Consider the following 16,665-nt stretch of genomic DNA (forward strand, 5'->3'; position numbering starts at 1 on the left):
TGAAATTTGCCTGAAGTCGTGCACCATGTTAAAAGGATTCTGCTACTTGAAACTCAGACGGTCAACCTTTTAGCTAGTGTGTTATTCTTTGGCTGTGTGAGATCAGTTTCCAAAAGAGTGTTCCCAGGTACAACTGGTTGCGATTCTCTTTTCCGATGGCTGGCCAAGCAGTGGCATGGGCTGTCAAGTGCAGTGGGTCACACGTGAGCAGCGCTGAGTAGGCTTTGCAGAGATGAGACTGGGTTTCTGCCTTGCGCAGTCTCAATTCCAATGTTCTTCTTTTATCCTCAGCTAGTGAAAAAAACCCACGCACAACCAACCCACCCAACAGCAGAAGCAAAAATGCTGCTAGGCAGGAAAGTAAGTTGTAATAAAGATCAGCTTTAAGGTACTTCACTTGCCTTAGAGCCCTTTCTGACCTTTTTTTCATTCGTTGTATGATAATGGAATATTCCTTTCTTTCCCTTTTTCCCCGTACTAAAGAAAGGGAAAGTTGCCAGTTTGCATTGCTGAGGGTGGTTTCAGTTACAGAGCAGTCTTGGCTGGATTTGGGGGTTCATGCAGAATTTATCCATGTGAAGTGCTAACAGCTAGGAGTAATGCTTCCTCCCTCCAAGCAATGTTCTGGGTTGTGCTGCACAGGTACTGTGTGAGCTGTGCATGCTGTGTGTGCTGAGAGTTGGAAAAGCAGCACTTGTTTTATCATTACCCATTTCTTTATGATGGCAAGAGATGGCATTTTCCTGTTTTCAGTAATGAGATCTTGATCATGGTAAGATAAACGCTTGCTTGCGAGGGTCCTGTCCTTCGACTTTTGCACCCATTCAGTTTCCATTTATTTTAACAAGAGTGGAGGAGTCTCAACCTCCCTAACAGGTGGTTATCCGTCTGCAAAGTCAGGCTGTTAATTTGAAACATCAAGACCTCTTTATAGGGGACTTATAAGGAATGAATCTGGGAGGAAAGAGTGACTAGAATGTCATCCACCATCCTTGCACTAGCATAGTTGTTTAATCTGGGTTCCATTAGTTCAAAAAAATTTTAAACTGTATTTTTACATTAAAAACTATATTGTGCTTGAAAACAAACAGAGGTTAAAATGAACTGAGGGCTTAAGATGTGTATCTGGTGTTGAAAGTCTTGCATTATCCTAGTGCTCAGAGTCTCTTTGGTGCTGTCCAGCATTACTTGGAACAATTATAATTATTTATTGCTGTGCCGGGTTTTGATCAAAGCCTGCCAGTACTATATATTTCAACAGCCTCTCTGGTGCTTTTAGGAACATAAAGGATCTTTTGAGAAGATAACTAAAATTAGTTGATGATTGTGGCTGAAACAGAAACGAACTCTAGATCAAAATGCAGCTCAGTTCTTTCCTGCGGACTTAATAGGATGGATTCTTGCATGGTGTAAACCAACCTCATTCTATTGCCTTCTTGCTCTTTTTGATGGTATGTGAACTTAATGTGTTTTTACAATTTCCGCCATCTTCTCAGTTGTCTGAGGCTCCCTGTGGAATTACTCCTTATCAAAATAGCTAAGAAGTATATGAAGAAGCAGATAAAGTTGTTAGATAACCGTGAATAATGCCTTAGTGAAGGCTGCTTGCATGTGCTGAAATTTGCATTAGAAGTGACTTAAAACATTTGAATTATCAGTTGCATATCTTCAAGAAATCATTTTACTAAAATAATTTCAAGTCTCAACATTCTTCAGTTAAAATGAAATTACCTCTGGATAAAAACCCAAACAAACTGTGTAGTAGCTTTTCTGGCTATGTTTTTTCTCCTTCCTCTCTTTTCAAATCCTGCCTGATCACTTGGGAGTTTATGTTTGAGCTTTAATCAATGAAGTTGTTTGAGTAATTGCAAATGACACGAACGTATAAAGAAACTTTGTTGTTCTGAAATAAAGATTGGGGTTTGAGCTCATATCCCAAGTCAGTGCCTTATAGCGTAGACCCTAGAGTTTACTGCGTCTTCTGAAATCAGCATAATTCCTAAACCAAACACCTTCAAGGAAAATGGTGTTATTCAAGGAAATCTCTTTACATGTGATACCATTCTCTTTTCGTTTTTCCATCATGTTAGTAGAATCCCGTTTCCTTTCCTTCTTGTAGACCTTCATCTTGTAACATGTCAAAAAATTTTAAACTCACTAGTAAGAATACTTTAATTTTAGAGCTCTTATTAAGCCTCTGCATAAAAAACCAAAAGGACTTGAAGTGTGTTTTCTGTGGCCATAGGTTGATGAGTACGTCCAAATGGTCTTTTTCTTACGCATTTTCTGACCTTTAGAATTTTCCATTAAGAACACAAAAGAAAATCTTACTTGGGGAGAGGTGAGAGATTGTATTTGAGAAAACAGAAGGAAAGCTGTACTCAGCAGAAAACTGAGTATCAAGAAAAAAATTTATCAAGGGAAAGGATTAGGGGAAAATAAAGTCTAGAATTGTCCATACTAAAGTGCTATAAACTTGGGTAATAACAAATAGGAGCTGGATTTGCTGGGTTTTGAGTGCATATTTGACCTACTTCTTGTTACTGAAACCTTGTGGAAAGATTTGCATGATTATAAAGTTAACTTCATTGGGTTCATCATATTTCTAAGTCATATTGGCCACTGCTAAGACATTTATAGCTTGAAAGCAAACAATAGTAAATACTGATCCATTCATATTCTACCATAAAATACAAGATGGGTTATTCACTACTGTCTGACGCGTGCTTCCCGCTGCGACAGAGTACAAAATGACTCCTTTTAAAACGGTCTATATATAAAAGGCATAGGGACAATCTACAATGAAGGATTTCATTCTGAGGAGATACACTGGAGATTTCCTGTTGCCAGCACAAAACTGTGATGTTTCTAAAGAAATTGTCATCTATTGTTTGAATATTTGGAGTTTTAATATTGGGGGTTTTGCGTACAGTAAAGTAAATAGCTCTCTTAGACCTCATTTTGTTCAAGGATGAAGAATCGATCTTGGAACTAAAATTTTTTAACTGATAGGTATAACGGATCATAACTTATTTGTACTCATTTGTGTGCTGACGGAATACGATAAAGCTGGTAATATTTGTTTTGTGCTATATGCTTCCAAAGCTGCATTTCTACAATGAGAAATGAGAAAGAAGGCAATGTAAGTTTTGACAAAAGGAAAACAAGCCTGTCTAGCTAGGAAAATGAAAGCACTTACAAAAATACTTAAAAATGGGAAAAGAATTTGATAGAAGCTGTAGGGTAGAAAATTAATATGGGAAGTGAAGGGACACAATGAGAAATATCAAGCCAAAAAAAGTTAAGACGACAAAAAGAAATTAAGTAACCAAGAATAAGATAGATGTTATCAGAGGTTCTGCCCCATTTCATGATGAGGCTGACAGAATTGCTAGGGAAGAGGAGGGAGAAGTGTTCAGTAAAGGTAGCTGTACTATTTGACAGGAATTCTATATTTGCAGTCTGATAGCATTTAAGGATGACATTGAATAGCACTATTTGCATTTAATATTTTTGTACAGCTAGTCTAACTAATCAGCACCAGGGAGACTGAAAAGAGCTAGCTAAAACGTTTGATGTCATGCAGGTTAATTCTCCATAAATCTGGAAATACAGGACAAATTTCCAGAGTCTAGAAGAAATTAAGATTGTTCCAATATTTTAAAAGGAAAAGAGATGCTCTGGGTGATTATAGGTCTGTTAAACAGGCAAAAGATAGAATAGCAATTATAGGATTTGATATATAGTTAATGAAGAGTAAATGGTATTTAGTGTCTTTTAGCACAAGTTTATCAGAAATAAAGCTTTCAAACTAACTCAATATCCTTTCTGAGAAGATTGTGCTTAATTGATGAAGATAATAGTAATGAAGTAGCACTATTGTATAGCTTACAGGACGTTTGTAAGCCATTTTATAATGTCAAAGAGTGGCTCGATTAATCAACAGAATTATAGCATATGGACATAGCATCCCTGGATTGGAATGACGATTAATTAAATGATAGGTTTCAGGGTGCACCTGGTGTGGAGAGATGGGGCAGATGGGAAACGCATCTTTTCTTACTTCTACCCTATTTAACGCTATTTATCAATGGTTTAGTGGAAACATTTCTGTTAACAAAGTTTGGAAGTGGGATGAAAATTGGAGGAATTTAAAATGCCATGACTATAAGGCAGTGCGGATTACTTAGTGACCTTGGCTGAGGTAACTATTTCAGAACAGACAAGCGTCAGGTTCATAATTTGCTAGTGATGCTTACAGGATGCTGGACTCTGTCCCGGTGCACCATAACAGAAAAACATTTAGGGTCACTTGAGAAGACTTAACTGAAGTGCGCACCCCGGATGTAGGGGAGACAGAAGGAGTTGGCAGTACCACTGTTTGGTTGCTGCACTTGGAGAATGGAACAAAATACTAGTATTTTAGTAACATCATAGTTTAATTCTATCTGTTGGCCAAGTGGCCTGGCCTACCATAAACAGATCAAAGCAGATGTGTTCCACATGCCCTCCATTCAGCTGTAGGCAAAGCTTACCCACGTATCTGGTACAGCATATGCCTGAATGACAGTGAAAACCGTCCTCAAAAACTTCCTGCAGTCTGGATTCTCTTCCCTTGAGACTCATTTGAGAACAATGCTTGTGGAAATAAATATATCCTAACTTTTTTATCAGTATTATTTTAATCAATGCACTGAATATTTAAAACAAACTGATGAAGAGACCTCCCAAAGAGTATTACTAGAGAGTAAACCAAGCAGAAAAGGTGACCTGTAGAATCTTAAGTATATAATACTCCTGGTAAAATAGTCACAATGTATTTATAGAGCTGCTTATTTTCAGTGGGTTTGAATGAGAAGAAAACTTAAGAAAACTCCCTAGCAGAATACCGCTAAGTGAAATTGTTGGGCTGATGGGCAATTTATGTGTAGGAGACGTGCCTAAGTGTGCTGTTGTTTTGTTTTATTATGAGTTTTGTTGTATATTTTTATTGTAATGCTGATTAAATTTCCTGTCTTTGGCGCAGATTACAGGACCGGCCCTTGCTTCACTTTGATAACCAACCAGATGTGCCAGGGACAGCTCAGTGGAATAGTCTGCACGAAAACCCTTTGCTGTGCAACAGTTGGGAGAGCATGGGGCCACCCCTGTGAAATGTGTCCTGCACAGCCACATCCCTGCCGCCGAGGCTTCATTCCAAACATTCGAACTGGGGCTTGTCAAGGTAAGTTAACAGCAAAACTTCCCCAAAAGCTGCTGAAATTGTTACTGGATTAATCTTAATTGAGTTACACTGCTGTGAATAACCTGTCCTAAGCCATTCTCAGCTATATGTGTGAAGAATGGAAAAACATTGTCAGATGCATTACTTCATGATTCAGTGAGTGCCTGATGTTCAAGTGAGTACATTAGTAACTTAGGTCATGTGAGAGCAGCCAGCATCTTAATGAATTTCTCACTGCCAGCAGCCCTTTCCCTTGGTTCTGTAATGGTGTTTTTCTGAGTGTACCACTCGATCCTTCCATGGAGGAATTTATTCTGTTTCAATAAGCACTCAAAGCATGCAAAAATCAACCTGTAGCAATACTGTTCCATTTATCCGGTGCGGGATTTTTTAGCTAAAATTTGTTGATTTTGGAATCATCTTGGGTGTCTTATCTCTCGAGTTACACTGCGTCAAGTGCAAGTCGTGCCATTTAAAATGCCCTGTTATATATTTTATACAATTTTGGAAATGCATTTGCATTTGTTTCAAATCATAAAATCTACCCAGATGTTGCTTACTTCTTTCTGAGCATGCCTTACCATAGAAAGTCCTTACACTGCTTTTGGCTTTTATTCTAATACTTCCAGCTGTATAAATTCTTTTATTGTCTGGATGTCTGGCAGGAAACAGGAGAAAGTTAACAGGGGCAGCTATGTATTAAACTGATGTGGATTATAAATTCCCAGGACATTATCTTTGGGGCCAGTTTATTTCAATCTGTCTAACATTTTCTAATAAGTCACAATATTTTTGAAAATAGGGGAGATAAAGATTTTAAATCTATTAAATTTTATTTAATAATGAAAGTCCTATGAAGGACTTCAAGGCATTCCATTGCATTAGAAGAATGTAGCTGTCCTGTGTCACAGGCCAAGTCCTGGTTGGTGCCTGCAGACAGGCATGATGAACTTCGAGATAGGCATGTTTGTGAATGCCACATAATGTGCACATCTTTTGACCTCATCCATTCTGGTCCCTCTCTCACTGTAAAGGTCAGAACTAAATTGTGCAGAAATCTGTGAACTGAGGTTCTGGACACTCCTGAAATCTTATGTGCATAAATATGTGGCCCACACCCCTGAACTCGTGCCACACCTAGTTATATCCCTCTTGTTTGTGTCACGGAAAAGCTGCAGTGACCTCTCCAATGAGTTTGTGCAGTTCAGAATAAGGCTACCTCTGCTTGCGGCACATTTCTTAGCATGCAGCCACATTTATGCGAATCTGTATGTGGTGCCAACACAGTTTTGGCCCTGTATGTTTGACTTGTACTTTCCAGTTTTCCCTTCTCTTGTAATGTGTTCATAATTTCAACAGATCTGCTATGGAACCACATATTAGCTTTATTTTTCATGCCATTGTACTAAATCCAGTCCTTTTGAAATCAGATAACATCCATTCAGACTGAAGACATTTCAGGGATTTCACATCCATATTCAGTCGAAATAAAGGAAAGCAGGTTAAATAAAATCCAGGTTCTCTGAAGAGAAAAGGGAACCTTTATTATTGTTTGGAGAAGTTAGAAAAAATAAAATGAAGGGGAGGACAAGTTTATTTTGAAAAGTAAATAGAATATCACTGCCCACAGTTTGACTTTGTCTGTCTGACCGAAAGTTAAATTAGTATCACAGCTGAGATTTTTAAAGATACAAAGGAGGAAAATGAAAGCCAAAAGGTGAGATTTTGAAACAGACATCATGACTCAGGAGCATGACTTCTATTTTTTTAAATCCTTTTTTTAAAGTCAGTACAGTGCCATGAAGTCTGGCTGATTACTGTTAGTAAAGCACAGCATATTGCTGTAGCTTGAGTCCCAGCAGTAGTGTGGCTGAGTGGAGCGTGCTGAGGCTGTGCTAGTTCTCCGTGCCTCCCAGCACAGCGATTAACTCCGGCACAGCACTGCTCTGGCTTTCCTGCTGCAGCCCCAGACCCGATTCAGTCAGCCTGGGAATCTTTACGTAATGCTCTGCAATGTGGTACAGATATCCCCCTTGGCGTTCCTGAAACTTCCTACTTGTGGCTCCCAGGGAAATTGCCTCTTGGCCTTTTGTACAGACATAATACTTCGATTTTCGGAGTACACGACACATTACAGCTGGCTCTCTGGGATTTATAAAGGGAGATTTGAAAGCATCATCTTCAGCATGTGTCCTATGTTGAAACTGATCCTAGTGTGAAGCCCAAGAATTCAATAAATCGGGTGTTACCAGGAACAGTTGGTACTCCTTGGGGAAATGGGAGAAGCGTAGGCATTTGGGTTGAAGAGTGGCGAGTGCTGTTTGCTCGCAAAGGACCAGGAGCAGCAGACACAGGGCAGCCCCTGGGGACTGTGAGCCAGACTTCCACTGTCTCCTAATTGCAATGGCACTCCTCCTCCTTTAGTCTCTTTTCTCTAGCTGTTACTAAGCCATAGCAACACTTTTGCAGCTAAGTGACGACACACATGTTGTTGTGTTAAAATAGCTGTGCAGCCAAAATCTGGGCCTCTTGAAAATGTTTGTCTTGTGCTTCCTACCTAGCCTGTGATATCATCTTAGTTGTTTCATTTTCTTGAGTGAAAAAATGAAAAACAGAGAGAAATAAAGGGGCAAAAACTTTCCAAATCTATGTATGTCTAAGCAGGTCATTAATAATTCCTCCTGAGACCTTAATTATGGCTCTGAAACTCCTTGAGTCAAATCCTAACCACAGCTTAAGGTCATTGGTGCTGATCTTACTGAAGCAGCGAGTTAGTAATTTCCATCATTAATGACTATGCAGTTCCCCATGCCTCTCCATGAGGCCCCCTCCATGCACACTGCTCCTCCGCGGTTCCTGCATCTCTGTGCTGGTGGCTATGCATTGTATGGAGTTGCCGAGATTTTCAAAGGGGCAAAGGAACCTGGGTTTTGGCAGGCTGTGTTCTCTGCACGCCATTCCCCAGATGTTTTGGAAAAACAAAGCTATAGCAGTTAGATGTTTGAAGTCTGTAGCAATAATAACCATGTGATTTCTTGCAAAAAATATTTAGAGTACTGTACTTAATCATACTTTGCATAGAGTAATTACAAAATTAGTGTCTGTCTTCACAGGCGAGTATCATAATATTATGATGGGTGAAGAATGATTTGAGGCATATTTACTTTAATTTCTGTGTAGACAAATTATTGTGGCTGTTCTTGAGAAATGAATTAAAAGTGGGTGTTTTTTCCTTTTTTATATGATAGATGTGGATGAATGCCAAGCCATCCCTGGGATCTGTCAAGGGGGAAATTGCATTAATACTGTTGGATCTTTTGAGTGCAAATGCCCTGCTGGACATAAGTTTAATGAAGTGACACAAAAATGTGATGGTAAGAACTTTTAGAACTTTTTTCTGAAAGTAAAGGTGGTGGGGGGAAGTGTTTTCGAGGCCAACTCTGTTTAGAAGTTTGTAACAAACTTTCAGTCTCTTTTGCCTTGAACATGCAAATAGCATTCTTCACAACAAATACGAATTGTTGTCCTCTCTCCTTCTAAACCAGAGAATCTTAAATATTGGCCCTGCAGCTTTTTCCAGTCTTTTATTCACATAACATTTTACAGACTTAAAAGGTACATCTGAAACAAATTAAACATTAAAACTAAAAATACTTTTTAACTGATAATGCTGCTGTAGAAATGCTTGAGGCACTTGTCTCTGTATGGATCTTACAACCAAAAAGTGTATGTGACTGGAAGGTTCAACACATTCCCACCTACTCAGGTAAACTGTATTTAACGTTAATGGGAGTTCGACACTGCTGAGTGAAGACTGCAGGACTATTCTCTATGCTCATCCTTAAGTCATCAGTTGCAGACGTTAAAGCAGGACAAACATCTTACTTCTCCTTACTGTTCGTCCTATTTTGGAAGTACAACAGATGCTAGATATTTGTGTGGACATTTGCAGTGCGTGATTATGGAATTTTGCTAATTTTTAACTGTGATCTGATGGTATTTTTTCCTCTATATAATAATCAGACATAGCTGTCTCCTTTGCTTTAAGAGAATTTTGGATACATAAGGAATATAGTACTAAAATGTGTCAATTGCACAGTTTTGATTCATCTTCTTTACTGTGAAGGTCCAGATAATTTTTAAACCCTTACAACTGATTCTCCTTTCAGTCATTAGACAAAAATTAAATTAATTTGAGCAGACAAGTTTCGTAAGTGGTCAGTGACTTTTGGAGTGCCAACTTTCGATATCATAAAGGTATATGACTGTGAGAGTAAGGTGAGAATGCACCACCATTTCTTGCACCAGATGCCTTTAAGGAAGTACTTAAAATCATTTAGTCATTTTGAAAGAGATATAACTGACTTTTGAAAAAGAAAAGTCCCTATTTCAAGGCAAACTTTGTAATTTATTTGCAGGTTAGGGAAAGCAATTTCAGAAAGAGTTTGAACACAGCATGGTTTTCATATTGACTGCCAATGGTTTTAGCAGAAAGTAACCCAGCTTTAGGGTAGAAAAACATTGCAAGTGTTTCCTTCTGTGGATGAAGTACCAAGAACATGGTGAACAGGAAAGACTGAACATGTGCCTTGTTAAGTATTAATGCTTGAAAAACTGAAAGCTGTACGCTTGCATAGGCTGCATTGCATAAACATTCCTATGGTATTTTTCAATTGCTGTATCATGTGCAAAAAACGAAAACAAAGAAAAACCTGAACAACCACCAGCTTCAGGGCCTGCCCTTGGTAATAGTTGAGTGACTGGACCCAAGAACCTGGGATAGCTTTGTTTGTTCCCAAATCCTGCCGCAAATTTCCTGCCTTACCTTGTGAAATCCCTTTGGAGTGATCGCTGACTGCAAAGAAAGGATGAAGTCTCCTTTCTTCAGTTCCATACCTGTAAATTTTTGAAACTCAGCAGAGACTTACTTTCACTACATCTTCTTATTGCATGTACCAAGTAATTTGAGTTAAAGCTGTGCCAGTGACGTGAAATAGGATAACATAACAACAGAATATCCATTCAGCTTTTTTAAATTATCCCTTTGAGTTTTAAGTTGAAATCTCCAATATAAGACAAGATATTTGCCTTATAGTAATTAACTGTAGTTAATCCTAATACATAATACTTAACATCCGATCATGTGCTTGCTTTCACTTCCTATCCAGCAAGTAGGACTTCTGGCTGCTGTAATGTGTCCTTGGTCACTGATTTAGTAGAACTGGGAGCTACCTGCTGAATTACCAATACTGTTTTTTCAGTGGGTCCCCATGAAAGTAAGATCATGACAGAAATCATCAGATACAGTGAGACAATGCAACAAGATGGGAAATGAGGTGTGTTGGCCGAAGTTCCCTTTATTAGTATAGCTGGTGGAAAACTGTCTTTTAAGCGTTGCATTATTTCAGTGCTTCATATCACCATTGCTCTTCCAGTTGCATTAATACTGAGGTAAATACTTTTTTGTGGTGACTGGGGAAGTAATTTTTCCTGGAGTGACACTGAGTATACTTACCTTTATAAAACTTGCATATTTAACAATGACAATGTAGCTTATATGAATGTCAACACTAATATAAATAGTGAAATACTGTTTGGGTTAGGCTCAACCCTAAAATACAGAGTGATGATTTTGCTATTAAAAAGGTCAGACTCTATATAAACAGTGGCAGCACTGACTTCAAGATAAACATTGGTGAATTTGAGTCAGAAAATGCTTGAATCTGATCCATTTACAACTGCATTTTTCTCTGTTAATTAAGGACTCTATTCAGACCAAAATTCAGTTTCCACATTTTTTGTCACTGAGACTTTTGGGACTCCTGTGGAGTATAATCCTGGAGCAGAAGCCAGAAGTCTCTTAGCAGTGCTCCCAGGGCACTCAGACTTGAGGCTTTGACAACACCCTCAAAGTAGCACTAAACAAAAAGTCACACCCCTCTCGCACACCCAAGTGAGGAATGCGACCCGCATCGTGACAGCTAGCAAGATGCTGGGGAGGAGTGTGTGCACAGGGGGCACAAGGCCCTGCACCCATTAGGATGGGTCGGTCTGTGAGGTCTGGTTATCTGTATGTCACCCCAGTCCCTCCATTCCTTTCCTGCAAAGACAAGGGGCTGCAAAGGTACTGGAGCATCCAATGTTTTATCTAGGGGAAGAGGAATTGATAATTTTTTATATTACTGAATTTCTGTATTATCATCTTCACAGGAGAAGTAGAACAGAGATGCTCTCTACTTGCTAGAACGCTCATTAACGGTCCTGCGGGATTTTGGGTGTTCCTCCATCTGTTGGGGCCAAATTCCAATTTAGGCGTTACATTTAAATTCCTCCAATCGTTTTTAATGACTACAATATTATTCACTCCTTGCCTTGGTGTGTTGGGTGGTGCAGTATTTCATCTCAGAAATTTTTGTGGTTGGTGAAATCATTATTACAGCCATGTGTCTATCTGTTTGTAGATCTCTGGAGGAGAGGTTGGATAGAGTCCTGTGATGCCATTACTTCTGGCTGGATTCTCCCTGTTGGGAGAGCAACTGGATGATTGTGGACGGCTGTGACAGGCAGTTGTCATTGATATCTCTAGACAATAACCTCCCTTTCTGCTCTGCTTTGCTGATTCTTATAGGTACCATGGAAAAAAGCAAGCTGTTCTTAAGCTCAGCTGGACTCCAGGTTCCTAGAAGATGAGAGCAGTGCTAAGTAGATACAGCTGCATTGTTAAGACAGTCCCTGGAATCCAGGGGGAAAGTAATTTCAAATCACAGGCCAGCTACCAATGATAATTAAGGAGCAATTGTGGCTGGCATAGGTTGTTACTCATACGACTGTAGATAACTGTGGAAGAAAGCCTTCAAGTTCCTTCTATTTGTGTATGCAGCTATGATCAGGTATAAGAGGGTTTTTGTTAGTTTTTTTTCTGCAGACTTTTAAATTTTTTTTTGCATTGCATCTATGATGATGATTTAGTATATGGATCAAGTTCGTTAGTGAAGAAAATCATGATACGGACATTTATTTTAAAATTGCTGACAAAATCTAAAGGGAATTATGGACATTACCTGATTTCTGCAGTAGATACTTCAGTTTCTGTCTAGAAATCTCTTGAAACTTCAGAACATTCACTTAGTGGAGATAGCCAGGAAAGGTAATTTTTGTTGCCTGCAGTCATTCTGCTTTGAGCTATAATCCTGTCAGATTGCATTAGTTAAACAGTGCCTACCTGCTCAGTGCTTTTATATGGGGGATTTCCAATAAAAACCCAAATGTGTTAAGAAGTATGGGCAATTCAGTAGGTGCTGTACTTTCCTTGGAGTCAGTATTGAGCCATTGCCTTAGTATGGTGTCACGAGACGCTGTGCTGCCGGAGATACCGTGAGACAGAACAGTTGAACTCCTGATCACTATGGTCATTACAAATCCCATGACAGTTTTCTTAAATCCAGTGTGCAGAATGCAAACTGGAGGGATTACAGTTTACTTGCAGTTAGTAAATCTCCTCTGCAGTTTAAGACTTTCCTCAATCATTATTAAGCAGTAAAACAAACTCTCTGACTTTTTGCGATTTACAAATACAATGTTTTCTTAGGTTCTATTTCACTTGCGTTTGTAAGGTGCATAATAAAAGATGCTGATTCAAAACTGCTGGTTATACCCCTGGTATTTAAATTAGGAGGAGTCTCAGTCTACAGGGAATTTGATCATTAATACTGATCATAAAATACCTATTCTCATGCCAGAACTAATTTAGCTAACCTGCCCCTGCTTCTCTTTTTGCCTTGAAGATATTGATGAATGCAGCACCATTCCTGGAATCTGTGATGGCGGAGAGTGTTCAAACACAGTTAGCAGTTACTTCTGCAAGTGTCCACCAGGGTTTTATACAGCTCCTGATGGCTTAAAGTGCATAGGTGAGTAGAATTTCTGTAAATAATATGACAGTAGGTGTCATGAACATTCATGAGTATCTAAAATGGGCAACAGTGTATCAGAAACATTATTTCAACTTGTGATCTTGAAATCCTTCTTGTATATAAAAGTACATCATGTGCCTATGTATCTATTCCAAAATGAGTTTTCAGTTTGCAGGATGTATTTCTTCTTTCCCTCTTTGTTGTGACCTTCCTTTTCATTTTTCTTATTACATTTTTTCTGTTAATGCCGTATTTGTTGCCTTAAAATAGTCAGAAATTGCTTAACACATCTCCTTTATGTTCTTGCTCTCATGTTTGTCTTTGATTTAGTCTATTTTGTACAGAGCAATCATTTAAAAAAGCAAATATACTTGAAAAAGAAGGTGAAAACCCCCAACCAGCTTTTTTTTTCCTCATTCCAAGTGTTGTGACCTTAATGCAGATATTTTTCATCTAAGGAAGTAGAGTGATAAGCTGAGTGTAGGACGTTTGTATTGATGATTTGGCAGCGCTATTCTTTCAGGCTTTCATTGTGGCAGAGGAGGAACCAAAGGACTGTGTGAATTAAATGGCTGCCACTTCAGTGCCAAAGCCATGAAGGAGTAGCATTAGCACTTAGCTCTTTCTGGGAAGCATAGAGCCTGCTCTGAGGCAGGTCAAGAATTCAATTAATTATTTTTTTTTCCTCATTTTTACACATTTTTTTCTGATTTTTTTCACTGCCAGTGCTGAACTTAGAGCAACTACTGTCATTTAAGAATCAAATGAAAGGTTTATTTCCTCAGCTTTGGCTTGTTTATTTAAAGGCTCATACACAGTGCCAGCAGTAGGGTTCAAGAGAGCAGTTGGCACTTGGTGTTTAGTACCTTTTGTAAAAATAATTTGGGAAAAAATTTTTAAAAAGTAACCTCAGAGACAAAAGTACCAAATGATATAAACTTTCCCAAGAGATCTGGAAGTAGTTTAGGTTATGATTCATTTTGAATGGTGCTATTCTGTTTCTGCAGGTTGTGAGAAATGAACTATAGTTCTTCTGTTATCAAGAACAGCATTTTGGTAGATTGGACCCATACTGTGCACTTAAAATGCCGGTGGGAGTTGCTTTTATTGCTTCAGACTAATAGCTCCTAAATGACTATGGATCATTAAATCATTGATTACTGCTTGTACTTAATATTTATGAAGGAGAGTTACCTTTCTGTAACAAAAAAAATTCTAGAGATGCATAACTACCATTTGCCTCTTACTTTTTATAGTCATTGCTCAGTCAGGACTGCCCAGCATTCACACCTGTGTTATATTCCTCCAGTTTTCCAGCCTTTTATACCCATTGTATTTGTAGGCTGAAATAGGTCAGCTAAAGAATGGGGTATTTAAATGATGATAGGCTGTGTTAAATAACATGCCAGACTACAAGCCATCATTAAAATTTTGGCTTTGTGTCCATGGCAAAGCGTACTACACGAGAATCACTATTAATTATCTGCAGATATTTTGAATTCATGTTTAATATGCAGATTGCATACTTGCCATATTAACAAGGACAGAGCCCAGATCTGTATTTGAGCTGGACAAAACATGTAGTCTTGATTTAATTACAACATGCCTGTCTTAAGTGAAAAGTGTTAGCTGAACGTGTCTGTTCTGTTAGAGATGAGGAAGTGCTTCTGAGAAGTGTATCCTTTATGGGACTCCAACTGAGCAACGCTGGAATCAAAAATCCAAAGGAAGAACTGGGAGTTCCGTTATTACAAACTTAAAAAATTAGAATAGACAAATCAAAGATAGTATCTCGTAGAGCTGAAGAGCAGAAACAAGAGCAGGACATCTCAATCCAAGTACATGAAGAGAGCTATGAAGAAGGCTGGTAGCCCATACCTCCAGGTGGCATAAATTTGTTTGGTCAGTGTTACTGATGGCTTTTTCTTTTCTTCTTTTTTTTTTTTTTAAAAAAAAGAGGCACTTTTTTTAAAAAAAAAACAACAAATATTTAAAGCTAAAACGGTAAAAAAGTTGTTTCCTGCTGTTCTTGCCCTTATTTGTGTATTTTACCATTTGGAACAGAAAATGAAAGAGGAGAAAAGAATTACTTCTGATTAGGAATACGGAAAAATTTGGTGTTTTTCTCACAAACTTACTGTCTTTTTCTGAAAATGATGTGGCTTTTGGATAAGCTCTTACACTTGTAGGTAGACAAAGGTGTTTGCTGTGTGTTTACGTTTTTATTGCACGTTGTGTGCTTGCACAGATCCTGTGTAGATCCTTTTTTCACTTCTGCCCATTACTGCTTTAAATGTTTCAAAACGTGGTACTGACCAAGACTGAGAAGAGTGAATTACAGAGGATGATGATAGAGTCTGTTAGAGGACATCCTTCCTTACCATCCACCTCAGCATCACACCAAGCATATGAGTATCTCTCCGCTCCATATGAAGACCAAAATTATAACAGATGCAGTGGGGAACAGTTTGCATGAGAGTTTAATTTGATTTTTAAAATGGTAGATTAAGGAGCATATGTGTTTGGCAGTTTAGTTGGATACCAGGAGAAATGGAGGACCAGTAATAGAACTGAGAAATTTTTTTTTCTCTGTCTCAGATTTCCATGATATGATAATACAAGTGAACTAACTAAAGTTTGGAAGCAAAGGCCAACTGACTCTTTTAGCTGTACTGCCAGTAATATCCGTATTCAGGGTTCCAGCTAATAAAAGGCAGAACCATCAGACTCTCCCAACATATCACTATATATCAATTTCCTCAAAATAATAAGAAACGTCCCTGCTTTTTTTTATATCCACTAGAATAGCTAGTAAACTCTGGAAATCACTGTTACTAGTTACAATGAATCCACCATGCCCTGGATAACTGAGAGACTGTTTCTTTAGGGAATGGTGTCTGCTGTTGTAAGGTTATATCTGCAACTTTTTTCCTCTACATTTTGACAGCAAATGTTCGTGTGTTTTAGAAAAAAACTTGGTCTGGTTTATTGTGCAGCATCATATCACACCAGAGCTTATATAGAGCTTGACATGATGTGACATATTGTGAAACAATTGCTCGGAGCTTTAGATTGTATCACAAGATTTTTTTTTTATCTTTATTTTTTTATTATTTTACTCCTATCCACATTTTGTCTCCCTTCTCTAAGCTGGGGGATCTCTGTGCAATGTTGTTAGAGCTGAGTGTATGAAATCTGGGTACAGGATGTTCTTTGTACAGCACGTGCTGACCCTGTCAGACAGGAAACCAGCACATCTCCATAAACAATGTGATGGCACCAGTTAAAGCTGTGTTGCTCTTTCTTGCCTGCAAGCCTATATCTTGTCAAATCACTACACACTTCGGCTGGGGGAGCCATGACTAATGAAAACTGAGTTAATGCTTTGAGAGCTGCAACGCTCTGAATTTATTGCTGTACGTCAGTGGCTTTCAAGTCAAAGCTTAAACAGAATTGATCTGGTACTATCTTTAATAGAGATGATACTGCAGTTTTTCTTTGGGGGCACAGAAGCATATCTTACATACT

General features: G+C 38.5%; 1 protein-coding gene across 1 annotated transcript in view; it reads left to right on the top strand.

Moving 5' to 3' along the window:
- FBN1 (fibrillin 1) overlaps positions 1-16,665 on the top strand; it is a 156,323-nt gene that overhangs the window by 49,870 nt on the left and 89,788 nt on the right. The window contains exons 6-8 of the mRNA XM_086620462.1: positions 5,027-5,224; positions 8,473-8,598; positions 13,009-13,134. Coding sequence (XP_086476588.1) covers positions 5,027-5,224; positions 8,473-8,598; positions 13,009-13,134 — 450 coding nt within the window. The remainder of the gene's footprint in view (positions 1-5,026; positions 5,225-8,472; positions 8,599-13,008; positions 13,135-16,665) is intronic.

Source organism: Tauraco erythrolophus, chromosome 14 (genome assembly GCF_009769465.1).
Source record: "Tauraco erythrolophus isolate bTauEry1 chromosome 14, bTauEry1.pri, whole genome shotgun sequence".
Taxonomy (NCBI): Eukaryota; Metazoa; Chordata; class Aves; order Musophagiformes; family Musophagidae; genus Tauraco; species Tauraco erythrolophus.